This window comes from Branchiostoma lanceolatum, chromosome 19 (assembly GCF_035083965.1).
Source record: "Branchiostoma lanceolatum isolate klBraLanc5 chromosome 19, klBraLanc5.hap2, whole genome shotgun sequence".
Taxonomy (NCBI): Eukaryota; Metazoa; Chordata; class Leptocardii; order Amphioxiformes; family Branchiostomatidae; genus Branchiostoma; species Branchiostoma lanceolatum.
The window spans coordinates 11,404,648-11,428,642 of NC_089740.1; the positions used below are offsets into that span (position 1 = coordinate 11,404,648).

At 40.4% G+C, this 23,995-nt stretch overlaps 1 protein-coding gene across 2 annotated transcripts; it reads left to right on the forward strand.

Annotated features, from left to right (window-relative positions):
• The first annotated feature begins 8,078 nt into the window (after positions 1-8,078).
• Positions 8,079-22,394, forward strand: LOC136425603 (uncharacterized). Of its 2 annotated transcripts, XM_066414529.1 has the most exons (5): positions 8,079-8,397; positions 18,114-18,209; positions 20,316-20,447; positions 21,385-21,512; positions 22,182-22,394. In XM_066414529.1, the coding sequence occupies exons 1-4, from the start codon at positions 8,275-8,277 to the stop codon at positions 21,508-21,510; spliced, it is 477 nt and encodes a 158-aa protein (XP_066270626.1). In that variant the 5' UTR covers positions 8,079-8,274; the 3' UTR covers positions 21,511-21,512; positions 22,182-22,394. The 2 variants fall into 2 exon arrangements, with proteins under 2 accessions (XP_066270626.1, XP_066270627.1); XM_066414530.1 differs by lacking the exon at positions 20,316-20,447 and having other exon boundaries at positions 8,125-8,397.
• Positions 22,395-23,995: the final 1,601 nt, after the last annotated feature.

A 23,995-nucleotide genomic window follows, 5' to 3' on the forward strand; every position in this document is an offset into this window, starting at 1 on the left:
CTGTCGTGTAGTATGAATGCTTCTTTATGTGGACTACTTAGGTAACTATATTCTGTTAAGGTTGCTAATATTACGAAAGAAGTTTACTACCAGCGAAATGTTGATTTATTTTCTGGTTGGCGGTGATCTGAAGAAACTCATCCCCCCTAACTTCACCCTAATGATTGCTCTTGTACATACAACGATCGGTAGGTGTCCTCACTGCAACATACCACCACTACTGGCATGGGCACACACACACACACACACACGCACGCACGCACGCACGCACACACACACACACACACACACACACACACACACACACACACACACACACACACACACACACACACATATTATAGAAATATGATTGAATGCAACATTTTAATTCTCATTCATGACAGGACTATACTTGAATAGGACTTCTGCGAATCTCCCGGAGTAGACTACAGAGTTATTATAGCCCTTTGGTGTTTCATGAGGCGCATTTGTAGTGATGCCAACGATGTCGTGGTGTTAAAGTAACATGACTTTATTCAATCCACGAACAGATTGTGGGAAAGTGATTTCGGTTTGTCAAATCGACTCGTTTAGTTTTTAATGGACTGACGCACCAACCTGTCCCCGGCCGGCCTGCAATTTAATCTCCCACCATATAATACAAGTCTGTGATTATTCTAACAGACGTCTGTAGCCTCTGAGAGCGGGCTTCAAAAGGGTAACTTAAGGTAACAGAGAGTTGTTCGTACAAGGTATCTGAAAAGACCGGCTGCAAGGAAAGGATGTTATTATTTACAGACGTCTAGACTTATTTTAACCTTCATCTTGCTTGCCTTATTCCATTCATACACTTGCCTTGACAGGTCAACATTTCTTTTTTGGTCACGAAAATACGTGCCAATCGTACAAACGATTGCTCAATTCTAGCGTAAGGGGAGGGGAACATATTTTATATCCACATTCTATCTTGATTTTAAGAATCACCACAATATATGTTATTCTCTATTTAGTCATTTTGAATACGCCGACTACTAATTCTACAGATGACACTGACTCTTTCTTATGGATGACATCTGCTGGATCCCTGAAATTGATGCGAGCACTTAAATCTAGTAGGTGATGACAAAGATTATGAAAATGCAAACATAATATTGTATGATTGATACCGTATATGATCTAGAATTGTTTTTGCTTTCACCAGGACCTAGGGCAGGTTGGTTGTTTTGTTTCAGAAGACGGTGTAACAGAATTTCTAATTCAGCGCCCCCCGCGTCCAATGTTATATTGCAGCGCTAAGTAATCCACACACCTTACGAAATTGGAATAATTGATAGGCAAACAGACAAAAACACCGTTGCATCTGCTCAACGCCTCCTTGTATTACAAATTTGTATTAAAATTGGGATGTGGTAACTCTTCAGAATGTGACAGAAAATGTACAGTCGAGCACTTCTATTGATACAATACAAAGGAGACATACATTTATGACAAAAAATCTCACTGTTTGGTTTGTGAAATGGCTCAGATATTGTCATTTGTCAATTCAAATGGTCACATTCTAAAAAACAACGCCAAATAATTTTTCTAACCTCAAACCCCTTTGCGAGTCTTTCGGGATTTCCCCATCACCGAGAAGACCTAAATTTTGCAATTTGACGGTCGTTTTAACACTTTTATGGCCGTGACCGGGAACGGTACTGCAGATTAGGCTATGATAGGGTATACAGCCCCGTCATGTAGAAATGTGAAAATATACAAGACATTAGTCATAGAGCCAGTGAAGACTTTCCCAAACAGGTCCAGAATTCTGCTCACACATTCAGAATGACTGAGTTTGAAGAAAATAATCGATATTTAGACAACTTACGAGGAGCCCATGTAACACCATGGACGCCCGTTGAAGCGACGCCTATGTTCATTTGTGTATCATTTCTTGTATGAAATGAGTACGTTAAGGATATATATTTGGACATCATCCACTTTCCCAACGATAATCTGTATATATAATAACAATCTGGATACCAGACCACAAAATGCGACAAGGACAACCCTGCGAAATACAGACAGCTATCAAAATTATATCGAATGGTTTACTCATAACACTACTACAGCACTATATGCCTAACAAGAAGCCGTTGTCTGAAACGATCTGTTTGTAAGAATAAATGGTAGCCTGGAGCCCAGCCTTGCTACCTTTGGCCCGGGCCCGGGTAGCGACGTCGGGAGCGGACCAAAGCTAAGGCTGAACTCCAGGCTAATGATAAGGTGCCAAACCTTAAAAGCACAAATTGCGGGGGATAAACAACAACAGTCAATTTGATAAAGATTCATAAACTGTATTCTCCTAGGATAGAAACAGGAAAGTTTTTGAATGAAATTACATTCATTGTCTTCAGAAAGGCAACTGAAATAAAGTAGACACTGGTAGACAATAGAAAGTGTAGCGTTAAACTGTAGATTTTATCAGATTCATATCAATACACCCCTCCTATCAGTTATTGCATTCTATTGTCTTCCTTTCTCCGCAATTTATCATCATTTCACATATTGCTATTCTCACTTTCCTGAAATCAGCTTTCTCATTTATCCTCATCGACCAGTGCCAAGTTCCCTGACACGCTAAACCCCCCTCCCCTGTTCAAACTCATTCTTTCTTCAAGTTGACACATCGATCGAAATTTTTTCGTCTTCCAACTACCAACTTTTTGAAATATCAATCAAAGGAAAATGCAGAAATAGGTTTGGTATGTTTCCAAATATTATTTTGCGAATTCAAAAATACATTGTACTGGCAACTTGGCATAGATGAAGGGCCTAAAAAGAGATGAACACATCGAGTTCACTCCAAATACATTTTTGTCTATTCCATATCATCTTAAAAGTGACCAGTTCGTAGTGAATAGTTGGGCGATCTAGGAAATAATTTGTGGAAATGTGTTTACCAGTTTGTAGCCTTAGCAAACTTAACTCTTATTCAGGGTCTTCTTTAGGGTCGTCTTTTAAAACTTTAATTAGAAAATAGCTTTTAAAGTTAATGAAAGTCGGAATAGAATTAGATCGGAATACTACAAAATAATAGACATCTAAAGAAAGAACACAGGACAGCATAAAAAAGGGACATAACTAAACACCCTGAACTACAGTACAACCAATCAATAACTGTGATGGGAAGTATTTCCTCCCATCTATCATCATGATATCTTCTGGCATGTCATCCTTTGAGATTAGAAGATCTACCGATACAGCAAACATCTACCTATCAGCCCATCTTATGAAAGAGTTGTATCCCACCAAATGTAGCGTCTAACCTGCAATGGGTAAGTGGTTGGAACGGTATCCGTGGTATTGCGATTCATGGGTCATGGCAGTCACATCCAATTGATGTGCTGTGGCATGGCAATCGTTGTGGATGCTACTGGTTGTTTCGCGATAGAATATTCTGAAAGCAATATCCATCGATTGTTTTGTGTGAAATGTGCAGACCCGAGGGAAGAAATCACTTCAAGAGGTTTATAAGGGAACGGACGGATGGAATCCAGATGGAACTATATTACACAACAGCTCACCCAGGACAAAAGATACAGACCAAGGGAGTCCTGCTGCAGTACCAGGGTCAATCACCAGAGGGACCAACATCACATTAAAATCGTCAGGTTCACAACACCTACCCACGTACCAAAATGCAATCGGAGTCCGCCAGATACGCACACGAAAACAAAAAAAACGACCCTGCAGGTCCATAGCAACCTGCTAGGAGGCCAGCATTTACATCACTTCGCCCTTAAGAAATCAGGACGACGTCCAGGATACTAAAGATACTAAAATTAATTTTGCTGCTGAAGTACCAAGGTTAATTACTAGAAGGCCCAATATCGACCTTCACTGTCGGGTTCACCCCACCTACCAAATACAATTGGAACCCATCCTTCGGTTCTTCAGATATATCTCCATACTTCATCCAGAGCGAAAAATAACTATAACTCCATTTTCCATGGAGGCAACGAGTTGATTTCTGAAGATACATTGCACGGTCGGTTCCTTAGCTAGAAGCTTCATGAAGAGTATCATAGATTATGCTTAACGAATGAACTGCAAGTTCTTTTGTGATGTGCCCTTTTGATGTCGCCATACGTATGTTTGAAATAGATTTATACCAACGCCAAACCATTCACTCTTCAACTTAGAATGGGGCAAAAATTGCCGCAGAATGTAAAATTGAAAAACATGTCTTGCGCTTTCTCCCTCGGCTACTTGAGGACGAAAAGCTCAAGCTTGATGTTCTGTTGGAAGTACAGATTAGCTTTGTCTTTCAGACAGTCTAGTACAACTAAGCCTCTTAAATCCCTGGTTTAAGTTTAAGAGCTCCCAGACGTTCACTTATAACAGTCTATGATATCCACATCTACATTTCGGTACCCCCAAATAGCCAAAGTAGGGGGGGGGGGGAGTTGAGGTCCCGGGCTAAGGCGGGCAGGCCTATGATATGAAATGAATAGAAACATGACATTTTGTGGAGGGCGTTATTTTTCTCCATGAGCTCTGATATTAGAATGAAAGGGCGGCGTTTTGAAATTATAGGGGACGTGATATGTTTGCCTATGAAGTTTGATACAAGGCAGTGTATTCAAACCAGGAACATTGAAATCGGAAGCTGGTTGGCATTTTGGAATCGTCAATGATAAAAGGACTGGTTTTTTATTTCAGGAAGTTTGAATGTTAGCGGAAAGTGTTTATATACTAATCACGCTGAAACGATTTGCAATCAAGTAAAATTGCAGTATTTTTATAAGGGACGGAAGGTGGTGTTTCCTACAGACGTCATGTCAACTTTAATTGCGTGCCTTACGTATACAGGAAGTGTCCATCATTACGCCCACCGTCCCCGCATACTTCAGATGATTTTCCCATGTGTTAGAAGTGAAAAACACTAGCGGGTAATCTAACAAAATCAACTTGACATCGCTACATGTAACATGACAAGCAAAAACAGTAGGTTACTTAATTAAATGGCGTGTCCACAAGAACGCAAAGTCAAAATGGTGAATATTTCAGATGACTTCTACATAATATCATGTTGGAAGTGGAAGTGAAAGACACAAGCGAATTATTTAACAAAATCAAGTTGACGTCACAACATGACAAGCCAACGCAGCGGGACACTTTAATTGTGTCCACAAGGAAGACTATGTCAAAACAATAAAGAAGATATTTCAGGTGATTTCCCCATGTGTTCAAAGTCAAAACCCAACCGGGTAATCTGACAAAATTAAACTGACGTCGCTAATGAAGTGGAACATATGAAATGACACCCCATGCACACATGTGTCCACAATAACGGCGACGTCAGGCCAATAAAATATTTCAGACTATACTATTAGGCCCCATTGACTTGATAATGTGGATGAACTCCGCACGCGCATCAATTTTCGTTCGCAACACCCCACCCCCTTCCCCAAAAAGGAAAACGTTTTGATGGTGGTGAAATTTGGCAATTAAGTTGCACATTGTCCTGATAGACATATGATTAGAATCTAGGGATTTTTGATGATTGTAAAGGTCACACGCATATCATAAACAAATGTCAACTCTATTTTGATGACGCAGAGGCAAAAGTCATGACATTCAAGACATTTTGAAATTGATATTGAATGTAAGAGGTCTATGTGGATCAAAGAAGCTATTATCAAAATATATAAGACTATATGCGACTGTCGCTGTAGCCATTTTGAGTATCAAGACTTTCTCGATGATGATGATGACTTCCTTCAGACGCACGCACGTCATTACATGCAATCTGGCCAGTGGTTAGCGATCCTGCCCCTGGAACTAGAAGCCCCGGGTTCGATCCCGGCTGTGTCGCTCACCCGACATGCACGCTACCGGAAAGGGTCGCAGTCCTTAGGACTGGACGTTAAGCCGTGGTCCACTGTTCACTGTGCTTGTTGAAATTTAAAGAGCTAGGGGAATTTCCCCGGTACAATGAACCTGTAAATACTGTTTATAGCGTCTGTCTTCCTGTCACGACCAGTGGAAGATTAGCTCATCTGGTCATTGAGTTCATTCGAGCTAAACTGGTTCGAGATCACTTTCCTTTTTTTATAACATTAATCACTGCTGCACTCCCATGAACTGACCAATGAAATGAAGACCACTCATTAAGCATAAACATCATTATCAAAATGATTGATAAATGTCCAGGGATGCAATTTCCGCTACTCTAACATCCATAAATGGGTCATCTGCTTGTACTGGTGGACAGATCGATTGAATCATAAAAACGATATCTGCTTCAAAAAGCTCTTCGTGGAAATCACAAGGCATTTGCCTATGACTAATCTTATCCCATTTATGAACGGATCCACTTACGGTGTGGATGAGGAAGCAATGTGGGCGGTGAATGCAACACAATAGCAATCAAGCATAGCTAGAACTTCTAACAAGTGACATAAAGGCGATGGTTGCTGGGCAATGGAAAACTGATATTCCATCCTTCTTTCATTCAAACCGAATGTAATTACGCTACATTGTGTTCATACAAAGGAAGTAACAAAGTAACCTTTGCCCGGTCAGAAACCGTTTAAGTATATCGCTCAAGGAAAAAAATGATGTTTTCAGGACGTAGCGAATGAATGTCTCAGCATGGATTACTCGTTTTTCATGACAATCTGGTCCTCTACCCAGGTATTGGAGAATCACCAATCTAAACCATACCTACGTAACGTGGTTTTGGATCAGCGCATTTCTAGGGCACTCATGAAATGTGTCAAAAATGATGTAGTAGGTAGATTGGGAGACAGAGAATGAGGGAGTGAATGAGTTCATGAGTGAACGAAATGCAGAGAGCCACCAACTTTAAATCGCCTTTAATTCCAAGCAAGAGATTTGTTTCATTGGCTGCTCTGTTGGTCAGCTTATTTATTGTGAAATTAGATTTTGATCATATTAACACCGAGCAATATACATGGTTAGTCATGCGGAACGAACAATCCACCTATTTCCACAACTAAACAAAGATCCCCATTTTTCCAATAGACACAGATGAGCGCTACAGTAAATGCTTATAGAGAATGGAATACAGAGAAAAGAATCTCAGATATAAATGTAAAGCCATGGTTAATCATAATCATATATTCACAAAATTAAAATCAAAACAAGTCATCGTCAGCAACATATTGAGGATTGGATCTAAATGAATGGACACAAGCAAACCTTTAAAGCCCTGGTGTTGGATATTTTACGTTACGTCATGTGAATTAGGTTATATCATTGTTTCACTTACATTTTGTAATATGATTCCAATCAATCAATTTCAATCAATTAGTACTTTTTTGCATTTCTTGTAGCTTTGATTTACTTTAATGTTAATGACTTTGTCTGGGCACATTGTCATTGAAAAGCACTAGTTGGCAAAATGTTCCCGGGTGAAATGAATAAACAATAAGTAAAATGTTCTGATAAAAATTGCATTGAGATCTAACCTTCAAAGACGAATTTGAGTTTTTTGCTTTACTTGCAAGTAATTTTTGTAGCCGTAATAAGTATACTGTTGTGTACAAGCTGTGTTTTCATAGATGGAATCCAGAAAAAGTAGATTAGATTTAATCTAATCTAATGAATATCCAAGTAATCATCAACGTCAAACATCGGCCCCCCTCATGATCCTAGAATCTTCCTTTACCAGTTTATTAGTGAACAAGCCTATTCTTGAGTGACAGTCATATTAAGTAAAACACGTAAATATGCATAACATGTTCCTCTGCAAAAGCTTCACATACCGTTTTCGAAAGATAATTGAAAACTGCAATCATACTATGGATCCAACTTGCTTATGAGAGTGGCCGTTTTATAGATGTAGATATTGAAGTATGCGTTATCGAAATTAATTTCATTCGTCACGAGCCATCCACGCCAACAATGCAGATCTTTCATGACAGGGAGTCGTCTGGCATTTTCTAAAATGTCTAAAATGGGATGATCTAGATGCTTGCATGTTACGTGTGCGCAATGCCTTTTGTGAACGTTCTCAAAGCATCTTCCAATTCACAGGCGCAACAGGGTACGGAGTAAAGGTGACGTACTGTGGGGCACCCACGCTCCACCCCCGTGACATAAGCTGCCATCCAATGGGATGGCTACGAGAAGACCCCGCCCACGACTCAAGACACCCTGGTCTTTAAAAAACGATCTGGTGAACCGATTACAAACCACATTGCCGACAGGGTCTACAAAGCCATCAACAGGCGATAGCTTCATCGTTGACGAGCCCGTGAGTAGATTTTTTAAGGTACCGAGATGAAGACAGTTCGCCTTCGGGAGCTCTTGCTTCTGCTTCTGAGTGCAGCTCTGCTAGTGGTCGTTACGGAGTGTCTACCTCGACAGAGCGACCCTTACTATCAAGACGACATCAACGACATGGTAAGTTTGGTACTAGTATATGCTTTTATCAAAAGCGCGAAGTTTTCCAGAACGTAGCCGCCTCATATAGAGCTTATCCACAACGTTACTTCTGTTTTGTATTCCAGGTCGTATACGGGCCCTCTTTGGTAAACATTAGACCCTTGATTTATGACTATAGCGACCCCATTTGAAATTTTCCATGTTGGGGCTATTGTCGACTGTTTACACTTCCATATTTGCTTGTTGATGCGAAATTCAGTAGTTACCGCTATATACTAGTATTGTTTGTCCTAGTCATATACTGTCCATGGCAACGTGTTTTAATGTAATGTTTGCACTCAGCAGACCTGTAATCTTAAAGGGGACCCTATGCGATAAAATGACCTATAACTTGACCCTCAGTCACACCATAGCCCTATAATCAGGACCAATGTAACAACGAAGCCATCATGATTTCGTAACTTCTCGTAAACGCATTGGCTATGACTACCGATTTCTACTCATTTAGTCTTCTGCAAATCATAAGATCAAATGAGTCAGAAGCCGCCGGGTGCATATGTACGTCCTTATACAAAAACAACAAAAGTTGTATGCTTTTACAATAAAGAGCACCCGAGTGTCTTGTAATAATGATATCCCCCACCACCCCGATCTGTGTGGCCCGAATGATTACTTTTTACACCTAGTAATATTTTAGGGATGTCCCTGTAGCTCAACTGGTAGAAGCCGCACAGTTGAGCTCCTGGTTCTAATCAGTTGGTAATTGGGACACCTCCAGTTCAAATCCTTTTGCAGTTCATCTCGGTTGGGGCTGCAAGCCTTTCGGAAGGGACGTAAATTGGGGGTCCCGTGTTCGAGGAGGTGTCTCGAGCACGTTATTGAGGAAGGGCTAGCAACCCCTCCCTGTAAAAATATACCCAGCTATAGAAACAGCAAGAAAACTTGCTGACCTATATGCTACTACGCACTACACGGTGGACAACAGCAATAGTCAATATTGATTTGCACTGATCTAATCTTTATACTGCAATCTTCCTATTGTTCCAAACTCACATCAACTCAATCAGGTTTGTCACAGCTACAGCTAGCCCTAGTGTGCCATTAAAACATCAGTGCCGTCTAATTTGGACACTTTCATGCTTTCCTAAGTACATCGCAAAAGGGGTTCCGCGCACAGTCACACCACAATGAATGACCCAGGCCGTGGCAATCCATTTAAGGTGTTTCAAAAGGACTCGATACCTTGAGTGATTAGCTGGAATAGGTCACCGTCTTTATCCAGTTATACGATTAATGCCTTTTATAGAAAGTCACTGGGGTTGTGGAGGTACACCACAGAGTTACCCTCGTATTGATTACATCTATTATTTAGAACTCATGTCTCCTGCTAAGCGACACTTGGTCACATCACCTTTGGTACTTTGTTCTCGGTATATATGGCCCTATTATGCACAGCTAGCTACAGGTATCGAGCACACGTTAGTAACATCAGCAGAAAAAGTGAGCTACCTTTCATTGTAAAAGTTTGTACTTTGATGAACAGAAAAGCCAGAGCACAAAAGACAGAAAGGGCATCAGCTAGCTAGTTGCAATAAAAAGGTTTTGAGGCCGTAGAGGCAGTGGGTTGTTATCCACTGTGCATAGGGCACGGTATTGGAAATCAGAGCCCATCCCTCTCCTTCCACTGTCTTTTACTTCCCCAGCCGACGTCAGATACCCATTTTTTTACACCTGGGCGGAGTGAAGAAGACTCGTGTAAAGTGCCTTACCGAAGGACACAACGTCTAGCCCGGAACGCAATTACAGATGCTTTCGCCTCTTCGCACATCATTTCATTGGCCCCAGAATTCATGTATTACACGGCGTTGCAATTATTCATACTTTGTATATTCTAGATTTCATCTCATTCTTGGAAACCGTAGATAACGTCATACTGTAAAGCGCAATCCAGCAATTTCCACCCAATATGTGGTTTAAATTGCCCTGAAGTTACGACGCCTTTATAGCGATCGCTGCGCCCAATTGATCGCTCATAGATGGGGAAAAGATTGCTTCGCCAAATAGAAAACCGCTACTGCTTCCGGGCAACATGGAATGAAGAGCGCTGTAACCAATGTAGGGTGACCTCTTTATTCCACTGTAAACACCGTTCCCGGCCTCTCCGTTTGAGCATTATACCATATTTATCCTTATTACTCCCGCGGAAACAGATTTTGGCGTGTGTTTGCCAGTCTTGTGTGTGTCGGTGGTCATTTGAATATTGTAGAGTGACAGGATGTGAGGCGGAAACGGTGTAACCAGATACTGACAGGATAAAAGGGTGGCTTGCTTCAGGTCTAACGTTGGTCCCACAGGCCGTCACAAAATGATTACACAGAAGTAGCGAGAAACAATAATAGATCAGAATTCAATACAGTTCAGTATGAGATCTTGGACTTCTTGCTTTCTTTTTGACTTCAATTAAGCATGGCTGGCTTACTTACTTACGATATTAGAACCTTCGTTCGTCATGGGCTAAGACCACCTGCAGATTGTGAAATTAATTGATTGATAAATGAATTAAAGGACGTCACCAAGCCTTTGACTTGCCAACTGTGACTCCGCCTGCGTGCACGTTTCTTCATCGCGCCGTACGAGTGCCCACTATTGAGTTGCGCGAAGAATTCAATTAAACCGAGGGAAAAGATAGCCATCTGCTGATGAATCGTGTCGTTTCATAGCAACCATCCCGCAGGCATCTTCGTTATCACCATACAATGAAATGGTATCTACATGCCAGTCTGCTTGATATACCTTCTGATTTGAAATTAAGACTTATGAAGGTTTGACCAGGTAATAAGATACAGAATACGAAAGCTATTCAAGTAACTAGATAGATTTTGAAAACGGTCAGATGTTGCAGATAACATCCACCATATATTATATAGATGTCCCCAAGGAAAGGTGCTGGATGTTATTTGAAACATCTAACCGTTTACAAAATCTATCTAGTTGGTTGAGTAATTTTTGTACTGTTGAATGTAAAAAAATAGGACAAGCCCGTAGGAGTCTATCTGTATGTCTCATGACGCTTAAATGTGTTTGAATCATACATGTGGGAAATCAAGCTCATGTGATTATCACACATTATCAAACAATCCTTCAGCTGATAACCGAAAATGGATCGTTCAGATCATTATGGTAGATCATTATGGCTTAATGGAACATGTAAGTACCAATCGCGTGTATGTTAAGTCTTTGATCCGTGTGTGTGAAGTGTTGATGGATGACCACAGTATAAAGAGCTATATTGTTTCAATCAGGTTGAGCTATGGTGCATGTAGACTCTCTAGTACCATCCTAAAGTTGTATCACTAAGCGGGAGACCTCAGACTGAAGACAAAGTATGACGCTTTTCGTTAGCTTGTAGTCCCATGCATGCTGCTTCGCTACGGTTTGCTTACTTAGCCAAGCACACCGGGTCAACTCTAATCTCCAAGCAGATCTCCACGGTGCGTCGAAAATCGTATATGCTAGCCAGAGAAGCTCCAGTCAGCCAGAGAAACGGGGCGGACTGGAGCTTCTCTGGCTGACTGGAGCTTCTCTGGCTAGCATATACGATTTTCGGCGCGCCGTGGAGATCTGCCTGGAGATTAGGTCACCTCTACTTTTCTTGATAAGGGTGTTGGGTTCTTTTACGCGCAGACGCATGGCGCTTAAAAATAAGAAATGCAATCCCTTACACAATGTCCGAGCTGGGGCCGACCTAGTATGGAATTCTGGCCCTTAACCAGAAGGCCAAGTAGCAGGGTTATATGGATCATAACAAAGCCTTAGAAACCTAGCGTGACTTGTCACAAATGCACATCAGAAAGAACGCAGACTATCTGTTATACTTTCCCGTCCCATCTTTTGGAAAACAATACACATAAATATTTTATTTCCTTCTCTAACCTGCAAAGAAAACGTCCTAAATTGATAAACTGTGATATTTCTTATTTGTGCCCAAATAGAGGAAGTTCCAAATCTACGTCTGACCGTTGCGAATTGATAATCTGAATCGTGGCCATGTTACACCTGTGCCATTCGTCTATGGCGAATTGGAGCCAGCAGCTGCTAAAAGAAAAACGACTGGCTGAAAGAGTAGTTTGTCTCTTCCAGACTAACAACGCTGGCTATAGGGAGAATAATTTTGAGATAGCTCGGCTCCAAAGACCAAACTCCAACACGGAGGTGTGAGGTCTAGGAACTCATATTGATGATTGAGTGTTAATGATGTTATAATTTTGGGGCAGGTGCATGGTGTGATGTACTGTATCGATCAATGTGCCCTTAATGCCACAATTTGGTCATTTTCTGGCAACTGCACGCATTTTCCGCTACATTAGCCACTTAAGTTGCCACTAATGATTTTAAAAGTTTTGTTCCTAGAAACCCTTCATGAAGACGATAAACACGTTCGAGGGAATATGATTGACTGAGGACTAACGACTTTATTCACTTATTCACTAAAGTACTTATTCCTACTATCATTTGCCAGAATTAGGCTAACGTCAATTGCCAAATGCATACGGTTTTTCACAAAGAAATAAGTGACCTAGCTATAGGACTAACGACTTAACTTATCCATTACTTATTCCTGCTTATTAGCCACATGTAAACTGATTTAACTGCCAACTGCATGCGGTTTTACACAAGGAAATATGTGACCTAGCACTAACAACTTTATTCACTCACTTATTATACTGTAGTACTTATTCCTAATAATTACACATGTAGGCTAATTTTAATTGACAATTGCACAAGTTTTTTTCACAAAGAAATAAGTGACTAAAGACTCGATTCACTTGTATCCTATAGCTTTGGCGGGACCACTCGTCTGAATTTGATGAAGTACAAAGTTTATTTACACCATACCAACAATCAATCTGCCACAGTAACGAATGAGCGCACTTCAACAATGTTCTTAATCTTTATGACGCCACCGCATTGATTAATCGATACACATAGTTTCAAGCCACTTCAAAAATAATTGGATTATTTCTCAATTCCTCGATGTTCTTCGAAAACATACGCAAAATAACAGGCAATCAACATTTAATAGAATAAAATCGATAGGTCCTTAGTGATATATGATGCCAACAGCGACAAGAGACAAGCAAAGGAAAGTAGTTCTCTTTGGTGTTAGATCATATCTGAAAAGCGATAGATCTCATTACAACACCTTTGAACAGCGAACGATGTAAGGAATATGATTACATTTATAGCAACCGCGTTTGCATAATATTTGTAGGGAATGCAATAATGGTGAACCTTGGTGTCATGCTTAGCAGTTAGGATGCAGGCTTCCTAAGGCCTAAAGGTCTTTGAACTACATTCGGTTCCAGGGTGTGCTTTTATACACATAATATAGTAATAACTTTATTGCACAACAATTGTACAAGGTACAAAGTATGGCATTCACTGGTACACAGATAACATTCTGTTAGGCTAATCAGTCTATCTTATACAATATGGTCTAGTAGTATGGGATGACAATGGGATTTTACAATCATTGGAGAAGTTTCTAACGTCTAGACATTCTTTGATAAACTTCCCAATGTATACCATGCATGGGTTGTCACATTTCATTATGTACTTAAATTTGCTATTCAAGTCCATTGAGATAAATCCTGGTAGATCCGACGATAGCATTGAGTATAGTGAATTACGTACATCAAAATATTTAGGACATACCATCAAAAAGTGACACATGATGTGGGCGTCAGCTATTGAAGCTTGAAAGCAATCAAACTTCGGGGCGTGAGGGTGAATTCATCTAAACTCCACACTGTCAAACAAACAGAGATTCAACAATCCAAACAAAATTGTCACGTTTGGATCCTATCTTGAGAAATTGCATATACATTTATTTGTTCGAATCTTTCTTTATTCATAAGAAGCTTAAATGGGCCAGCAGGTCGCTTTTCATTGTAACGAGAGAAGAGGTAAGGGTCAGGCAAAATTGGACAAAGATACAGAGTACATGATTAAAGTCTTAATTTTCATTGGCATTTGTTATTGGTTATTCTTTCATGATGTGAACGGGTGTTGGAATTCATTCCCTAAACACTACCAGAAGATCAAGGATACTCTAAATCAAGAGCAGCACTGAAACTCCGTGGTAATATTGAGTTTTCAATTATTTATGAATTGGGATGAACTGAGCTCTGTTTATACATCCAGGGAGGAAGCTCATAAGACACGAGGGCTAAACTTTACTTTGATGTTTCATAATCAATCTGAAGAAAAGTTTATAAGTTGTCATTGCAACAGTACGTAAAAGGCCACCTTAAGAGAACGCCCTCAATCAGTAGGCTTTGCACACTTGGTTTCAATGATGACACGTACCCTCCTCAACAGCCAAGTACATTTAAATTTCTCGTTGCGTGGCCGTGGTGTCAAGTCTTTTAAAAAGAGACAGTCATCTTGGGAAACGTCTTTTATTGCAGTCGTGGTGTTGTAATCAATCATAATGTCAACTTCGTTAAACTCAAATGGCATATTGTTTCACTCAAGTATAGGATCAAGCGATGTCAAATGTTATCATTTCTTGGTACGTGATTTGATTACCCGATTGTAAACGCCCCGAAGTTTCAACCAAGGGGTGATGCGGTTTCCGAAACTAGTCTAGTTGTGGTTATCACAGCGTACTTTGCTGTAATTTTACGTCAAATTGTGATTGCATTCTTATTGTAAGAGAATTGAAGCAACCATTGCTTAGTATTTCACATGCATGGCTATGTTATAACCGACTTAGACTTTTGAAATTGGACCGTTAGACTTGCTTCGCTTTTACAAGTTGTTTTCTAGTCAACCTCATCCGGTCACCACTTTCATAAAGTACTGCAGACTTCTTAGTCAAACATAAATGGGCTTTGATAACTCCCTCCTACGCCCAAAGTCGTAACTATGGGTAAGTAGTGCTATTGATGGATACGTGGACAGGTTTGCAAAGTCATTTGATGAGTCAATAGAGGAAAAATGACTACTGATGGCTGAATATGAATCTAGAACTGCAACTCTTCGAATTCGAAGCAACTGGATTCTTGCCGAGATATTAAAACAGGAAGTTCCGCTGCAGTACCGTAACAAGCCACCAGGGGGGGCCAAATCATCAAGACCTACCCACATGCCAAATATCAATACAATCCATTCAGACCTTCTTGAGTTAAAGAGCAAGCGTACAGTGACCTTAATTTAGCATTTTTTTGCTGTGAAATATATCTAAGGTGAATCATCATGACACGACTCAAAGTAAATTGCGTATGGATGACCATATTCGCGGGATTTGCGTAAATGCAGACCGAAATACTAAACAAAACGTTGAAAGAACTGTGCACTCATCTAGAAGCTCACAAATCCTTGTATCTACAGGAAGTGTCATACAACTTTTTGATGACTTCTGCCAATTAATTCAATGGCTTGTACTCACGAGCAATAGAAAATGCGGTATAATTTTCATTTCGTGTAAAGACAGGATATCCTCTACCCTTCAGGAACTCAACAATGAGCTAGTATCAAAGAATCATGAAAGTACTTTCCATATTGCTGCGAACACGCAAGCCATGAAAGCTGCGTTTTCTGTCACTTTGTTTTGAGGCTTGTCGTGTTACCTCCTGCGGCAAAAACGCAAGATCTCCCGTGGTGTAACAGCAGTCTATCTGTTATCCAACAGGGCTAGTGGCGCTTTAATTGGCCTGTATAGGACAGGGCACTCATTAAGAGCCGTCAGGTGCCACGATAGTCGTCTCATTACATTGCTGTCACGTCAAAAGGAAGATATTAGAAATAGTTCGGCTGAAAGCTGAGTTACGAAAGTAGTTATATGACTGACAAAGAGATGTCATTTCTTTCCTTCGTATCACAGAAGGGGCCAGGTACCAGCATGAAAGGTCGTCTAGAAACCATTACACAGTCCCACTGCCGCCTAAAGTAACCGTGAGACCATGTCTTGAATATGTAGTGCGGGGGCCACATGTCATCAAGGAACAGCAAACAGTCCTTAAACAAGAGTTCAGAGACCTCATATCTCCATGAACTATTCTGTTTATGCAAATGACTTAAAAATATACAAAATATACAAAAACGGAAGTTCTGCTGCAGTACCAAGGTCACATACCAGGGGGCCCAAAATCGACCTTGAATTTAGGCTTTACAACACCTGCCCACATACTGAATATCATCGTAATCCATCAAGAGGTTCTTGAGTTATGCTGACTATAGTAGTGCGGAAACACAAACACACACACACACAGATACACAGACAGACAGACACACACACAGGCACACCCAAAACTATATCTCAATTTTTCATGGAGATAACTACCACCAAACCTTAAAGACTTACAATGCTTGGACTTCCCTCCCTACAGAATACGGAGGGTGGAGTGTCTGATACAGCTTTTCAAACTAGTAAAGGGCACGAGGAGGATCACACTGGTTCTGTTTTTCCCTTTTGCACCTTAGGGTTATAGAAGAGTTCATAGATGTAACTGCTATCCATCTTGCAAACTTACACTAACACTGCACGCCGTCGGAAAAAACAAACACATAAATGAAATTTTACACTGGGGAGCCAGAAATACGACATGTAATAAGCTTATTTACGGTTTGAACTCCGCATGCGCAGTCGGATGCATTCTGGGTAATATGTCAACGTTGAAGGCCCCTTAAACATGAACAAAACACTTCTGGACATGGAATCAAATATAATCTAGACAAGAGCTGTTTACAAGTTAAGGGCCTTCACTTTTAAACTTACACATACGGAGTTCAAACCGTAAAACGGCTCATTGGCAAAGACAAAACTTTTACAGGCCTAATGCCTTTATTCCCGAAGATGGTGGGAGGTGGGAATAATTGGCCCATGTTGGGCCACAACGTCTTAATGTTCACAAGCCGTGAGAGGCGAAAAACAGGAAGGCCAATATTTTCTTACAAATTATTTACGTACAGCAGAAAAAGCCTTTGCCACAGTTGTTAAACTCGCTACCCCCTTTCCCCTGTGAATCATATAGGTATGAATGTATTGAAAAAGGAGACGAGATGCACTTTCTAATCACCCTTAAGAGGTATTGTTTTATGACTGTTGGTGCTTGAGATGTGCGATGAAAGTATTGCGCCATTAGCGAGCGGAAGCTTTCAGTAAGGTTTATAATCCCCTACCTGCCTTAAGAAGGTTCCCGATGAAGTAAAACATTTCATTGCCGGGATATCTGGTGTTACAAGAAGGCCAGTCCTAAAAGCTCAAACAGTCTTGCATGAATGAATATGACTCAAGCCGTACGGAAAAAACGTTCGTGAAAAGCCCATCTGAAATCTGTTCATTGAAAACTATAGGGGTTATGGCCCATCTAAAAGGGTTCTCATTGAGATTCACACACACACACACACACACACACACACACACACACACACACACACACACACACACACACACACACACACACACACACACACACACACCACACACACACACACACACACACACATATACACACACATATATATACACAAACACACACACACACACACACACACACGCACACACGAATATAGTATTGTGCTGTTTCAGTGACAAATTATAGGATCTTTGCGTGTTACTTTCTAGATAGAGTCTCTGTCATCAATTTCGCCACCTTGCAATTAAACAGTCGAAGCTGTACATAGGGCAGAAGCGCCATCTATCTGATATGGTGTAAACTTCCTTTCAGGCACTTGATGAGCTGAGGGACTTGCTGGAAGAACGCGAACTTGAAATGTTGAGGGCAGAGGCTGCTCTACCCGAGCGTGCACGGCGCTACAAACAGGTAAACATCAACAATCATAGCAGCTCCAAACAATGTGTTTGAGGTAGTGATGATAAACCATCAAGATTAGCACGTTGATGTAGATTAGGCATAAAGGTGAACAACATCTAAATACAATTTATTCTCTGATGATAATCCACTGTGTTCTGCGGCTCAGAGATTGTGGAAACAACCTTTGGCTGCATTCAGTCTTTCTTCATTTCTTTCCACTGTGCCTTCTAAACAATGGTTTATTCTCTACAGATTGACAAGATACGGAGATTATTTTCTGACGTTTCGAGTGACATTCGCTACTCTTCTTCAGTACTACTAGGTTGAGCTGGTAGAACGAGTCAATACTAGTACACGTGATATTACTGAAAAAAAGTTGAACATGATAAAGTTGTATGCGGCGATAGACTCTCATTGCCACAGTTACGATGGTTTTGTGTTTATACATATATTGTTTTTCCTAATTACTGTATGCGTATTCATAGCAGTCTCTCTGATATTTTATCTTCAAAATAACGTTTGAAAAAGTATATGATCATATCCGCCGATAATGTGAAGTGTTGAACAATGCATTTCTCATTCTTAAGTTGTCGCACAGGAAGCAAGCAACGTAATTTTCATACCATTGTCTCTAAATCGATAACTGTGCTAGTGGCTGCTACAAGTTTAATTTGTTGCCACCTACTGCAATATAGCACAGTTTCCAAACAACAGTTCCCATTCTTAATTCCTTACCCTCAGGTGTAAGCAACATAATTTTGATCTCAATGTCTCTAAATCGATAACTGTGCTTGCGGCCGCTACACTTTGTCAGTTGTTGCCGCCTACTGCAATATAGCGCAGTTTCTGCTGAATTGCTTCAATTGTCCCATTCATTCCACGCCTACATGCGCTGACTTACTTTATTCTTACATGGCAACAACCAACCTTTCATTGATCCATACTCATCATTGAGTAGGTTCATTTTGGACAGCATTACATGGTATACATATTCCAACAATGGTTTGCTACCTACAATATTGAATTCATTTGTAGTCAAGGCACAGCAAAACTCCCACGCGTTGTTGGTATCTTCGTGGCGTCTGTTCTTCGTCTTTGCAGTTGGCCATAAACAAAAGCTATTTATGACAATACGGTATTGCAACTTTCATCGAATGGAAATCATTTTGTTGATTTGCTATGCTCATCAAAATGGTAAAGATTAGAAAAAAGATAGATAGTAAAAGCAGGTTTTGAGATTGAAACCAAGTAACAGCGATGGAAACATCGATGCTTTGAAAGGCAACGTTTATCTGAGTTAGTGTGAAAATAACGATTGCGAATATATTCTTTACCCTGCACTACAAAATGCAAACATAACACGTTCGAAGATGTAACTCCTCTGTCAAACATATTTTTTACATATCTTGTCTATTTGTCCCTCCTTGATTATGCAAACAAGAAATTTTTGAAGCTTTTTTGGTAAAGTTCTTAATGCCCTAGCGCTAGCTATCACAGATATAAAAATTTGAACATGCACAGTTCAAACCGGAAATAAGCTTATTACGTGTCGTATTTCATTAAGATATTTCGGTGATCTTTCATACAAAACCAAACACAACTAAAATACAGTACCCCCTTCGGATGTGAACCACCTACCCGGAGGTGATAAGATTTTGATTAACTTTGCATGAGCCCATTGCAATTGATTACTTCCTGTCACTCCAGTGAACGTGTCCAGCAGGTGGAAAATATATAACTGCGAAAACGCAAACAGACCAAAAGCAATATCTCACCGTTTTCCCTCTCCCTGAAACTCTACTGACACTATATCTAAATAATTACAAACACATAAAATCATCTCTGCGTTTGTGAATACTACACATCCAGGTCACGTGAAAGAAGAGTAAGATTGAGTCTTTACTACTAGATTACTGAATTTTAATCTCTGACGCTTCAAACGCCCATCCGACGTTTTTTGTCAGTGAGGAGATAATGTATATTTAAAACATATAAAAATCATGTAATGATGTAACATTTAAAACATCTGTACATTGAGGAAAAAGCTTACGTTGATTCCATTCTTTACACTGGAGTCGACCATATTAAAGGCCTTGGCTATACCATGTGCTTCAGAACCGCTCCCGACTCCCCGTGTGGGCCAAACATAGGCGGGTATGTGGCCGACAGAGGTGCGGGACTGGCCACCTGTATGACTTCGTACTGTCAGCAATCAACCAAGAGGCACTGCCCAGGCACAGGCAAATGGTCGGTGCGAAAACAAGCCTTAGAGCTTCTTTGGTCCACTTTTCCACAGTCATTGTGTCATTACTCATATCGCTGTACGATCCATAAAACCACTACATCACCATCGTACATGTCATCATCATGACCATCATCATCGCCATCTATCATGACTGTGTAAACGCGCATTATCTAATGTTTCAGAAAACGTCTTAACATTGTTCTCAAGAATATAGTTTGTATGTGGATAGACAACACGTGTGAGTTGGCAAGGAAAATCTTTGATGCCACATTGCCATGTTGAGGGAAACATGGATGGTTTTTCGGTACCACTGGTGTCGATGCGAAAGCGTTGCCGATTTCTTATCATACTGCCTCACCTACAACCTTCTCTGTCATCTACAGAACGTTGTAGGTCCTATCGTCAATTTCACCAATTTACATGAACAAGTCCGTATCAACCTGTTCCTACCGTCGTCATATTTCCTGTTCCAAGAAACTGAAAAATGTAGATTTTAAAACAAACATATTTACTGTCGATTCCAAACGCTTTTGACAGAACTTCAAAGTACAAGTGTAAATGTAAAGTTTTTTTTCACAATTTCTCTTCCATCCCGGACTGCGTAACCCAAAATGAAATAGTTAACGTATTCGTTGTATTTGTATTTGCCATTGCTTGTTTTAGTTTTCATTGTCATTTTCCAGCGGTGTCGCTAATGTTGGAAGCTCTCGAGCGTTCATCACACTGTGTCTTGCACCTTTTCATGTTGATCAAAACAAAATGTTTGAAGCTTGCTAGAACACCAAAGAAGGGGAACAAATGAAAGGCAATCCTACTTTAAAAGACGTCATTGTCCAAAGGAAAGACATGCAGAAATGGTTGCATTTGAAAGAAATACAGAAATAGATCTAACAGACAAGCGTCTAATAGTTTCCTACAACACGTCCTTCTCTTTCACAGTGTCCGACTTCCAAAACACCCTGCAAACAGATGTTTGGGAACCGCCGCATCAAGAAGTGCGACTGCCCGCCTGGCTTCTTCTGCGACATGACAACATATGGAAACACACCGTGTCAGAAGCTGTGAAGGTACATTTGATATAGTCTCTACCAGACTGACTACGCCGGCTATAGGGAGAACAATTGCCAGGAGAGTTTGGCCACCATAGGTTTTCATTTGCAGGCAATGTTAACCTTCCCGTGGACAGATTCTCCTGGCAAATCATTGCACGTTTTTGCCAAATTCTACGATCCGTACCCCCGTAGGAAGGCCTGGTGGAGGCCAAACATTTGATCAACCACGGCTCCCAAGTCTGAAAGATTTAGAAATCAAACAAAGTCCACTTAGGGGTGCTGTGAATGTTTAATGTACTTGTCCAACTGATGGCACTAAATATTATCAATGCTGCATGAGTAGCCCATTTAATTGTGTTGTTGCAATTCCAATGAAATAAAAATGTCTGTAACTATGAACATTACACAGAGTAACCTTTGTTAACATTAATCCGCCGGGTTACATAAATTCGCCACTTTGAAAAACCTTGAGTGTTTGAGAGATCTCTAGTGCAGCCCCCCCCCCAAGGTATGCACAGTTTAGATACAGGGGTGCATTGTACCGGAGGACGTTGGGTTGGAGATCATCTGGAATTGGAAGATCTCTTTTCAGGGTGGTGGAATTATGTACCCTGATGGAATTATGTCGGTAGATGTTAGATTCTTCAAAATAATGTTCCAGAAATGTTCTTGTTGTTTTTGCAGCAACTGCCATATCGCAGAGCGTCATTGCGAAGGAGTAAACATAGCTGCGAGTCTCCAGCGGTGATGCGATGGAACCTTCCCTAGAGAATGTATATGTATTCCGCTAGATGACTGTACCTCAGTTCTTCGCCTGAATTCACATTCCGTCGTCCGCATGTTATATCACACGCCGTTGCAAGTAATTTGGTTGCAGAATTAAAAGTTTGAAGTCAATGTTTGAAGCCTGATTTCTTATGCTTGGTAACTTAGAATAGTAGAATAGACCCAGAGAAATCCACAGTGTACTGACTTGTACTTGTAATGTTAAGAAATTTAGACAAAATGGTGATATTCATAAGATACGTCAAATGTTTTCAGCAAGTCAGCATATATATAATTGTCACACCTTTGGCACGTAAGTACCCCATAAGAAATGTGAAGCAATGAGAAAGACAAAAAAACATCGAAGAAACAAGTTGTCACCAAACAGATTATTATTCATCACAAATAAAGTCCTTTGTCCCAAACTTCACAATGGATCGTAAAGTGAATTCATCACTTCACCTGATCATTTATATCTGTCAGATCTGGCTTTGTTTGATCTGGGTATAATGAAAGAACGCGTGGGATACTCGTGACCCTGGGGCAAGATCAACGTCCGGGCTTACCACAAAGCCATTCGTCTGACAGTGCAGCAAAATAACTGTGTTTGGAAAAACACCATGATGACTTGAAGTCCATACAGTAGAACGTTTATTGCTCACGATACCCATTGTAGTATTGAATACAGCAAAAAGCGATGAAGTGTCAACAGTTTGAGAGGCTGAGAAATTCAAGACAGTACTTAGATGTGGAACTTCACCATTATTTCTACAAGAGGAGCATTGTTAATTTACATTCAATTTGGTCCTTCTCGCTACATCATAATAGGAACTGCCAACTGATATTTTCACGAAAAACAGCACAGACGAGGAACAAAATTTTAAACGTAGCGCATTTTTAGCAATCTTGCAATTTTTTTGGGGGGGGGGGGGAGTAATGGTTAAAGTTACTAATATTGGGAAAAAAACTGCATGGCAACGAGGTCGGAGAAAGGACAAGGAACTTTCCGTAGTGAAATACCTGAGCATATGGAACTCAATTACTAGACTCAAGCACCGAATAATACCGAATTAACTTCGGTAGTTCCACTCCCATATTCAAAGATATGAATCAAGAACATCAACTCCAATGTGCTATAAAGGGAGCCATGTCACATGAGACATTAGGAAGAAGTCAATGCATTCTAAGACGGTCTTCATTTTACCAAGTGACAATTTTTGTCCTTGACCAGTACCCATAGCAGACTTTCAAATGTCACTGGGATCTTATCCCTAGCCCTTCGAACCTTATGTAAACGTAAACATGAACAAAATTACACATTTCTTTGGCATAGCGGAATATAGTTTACAGAATGAATTACCATTGGTGAAGATTTAGGAATAAATCAACTCGACATGCATTTTATACTCCTAATTTCAATAATTCTAGTCAGGTTCCAAGAACCTTTGTGGCTGTAGTCTCAACAGTAAGTGATTTTGCACTTGGTAGTCTCAACAGTAAGTGATTTTGCACTTGAACGATACCGGTCATAATTGCACTCTACTCGCTGACGTATATATCATATTTCACCCTCGCTGAATTTTCATATCTATCTGCCAAAAGTGAATCGATGATTTTAATATAGTTTCAGCGAGCTCAAACAGTTCTTCAATTATCAACGACGGCGGAGCCTTTCTTGTCTGTTGAAAAATGATCTCAATGACTGCAATGAAATGATTTTTACACCGCCTGTC

What these genes read in the sequence shown, in the direction of transcription:
- LOC136425603 (XM_066414529.1), top strand. Translation starts at nt 8,275, where the DNA reads ATGAAGACAGTTCGCCTTCGGGAGCTCTTGCTTCTGCTTCTGAGTGCA. An exon ending in AAGACGACATCAACGACATG is followed by an intron (nt 8,398 to 18,113) that starts GTAAGTTTGGTA and finishes ACTTCCTTTCAG; the next exon opens with GCACTTGATGAGCTGAGGGA. An exon ending in TGCCCAGGCACAGGCAAATG is followed by an intron (nt 20,448 to 21,384) that starts GTCGGTGCGAAA and finishes TCTCTTTCACAG; the next exon opens with TGTCCGACTTCCAAAACACC.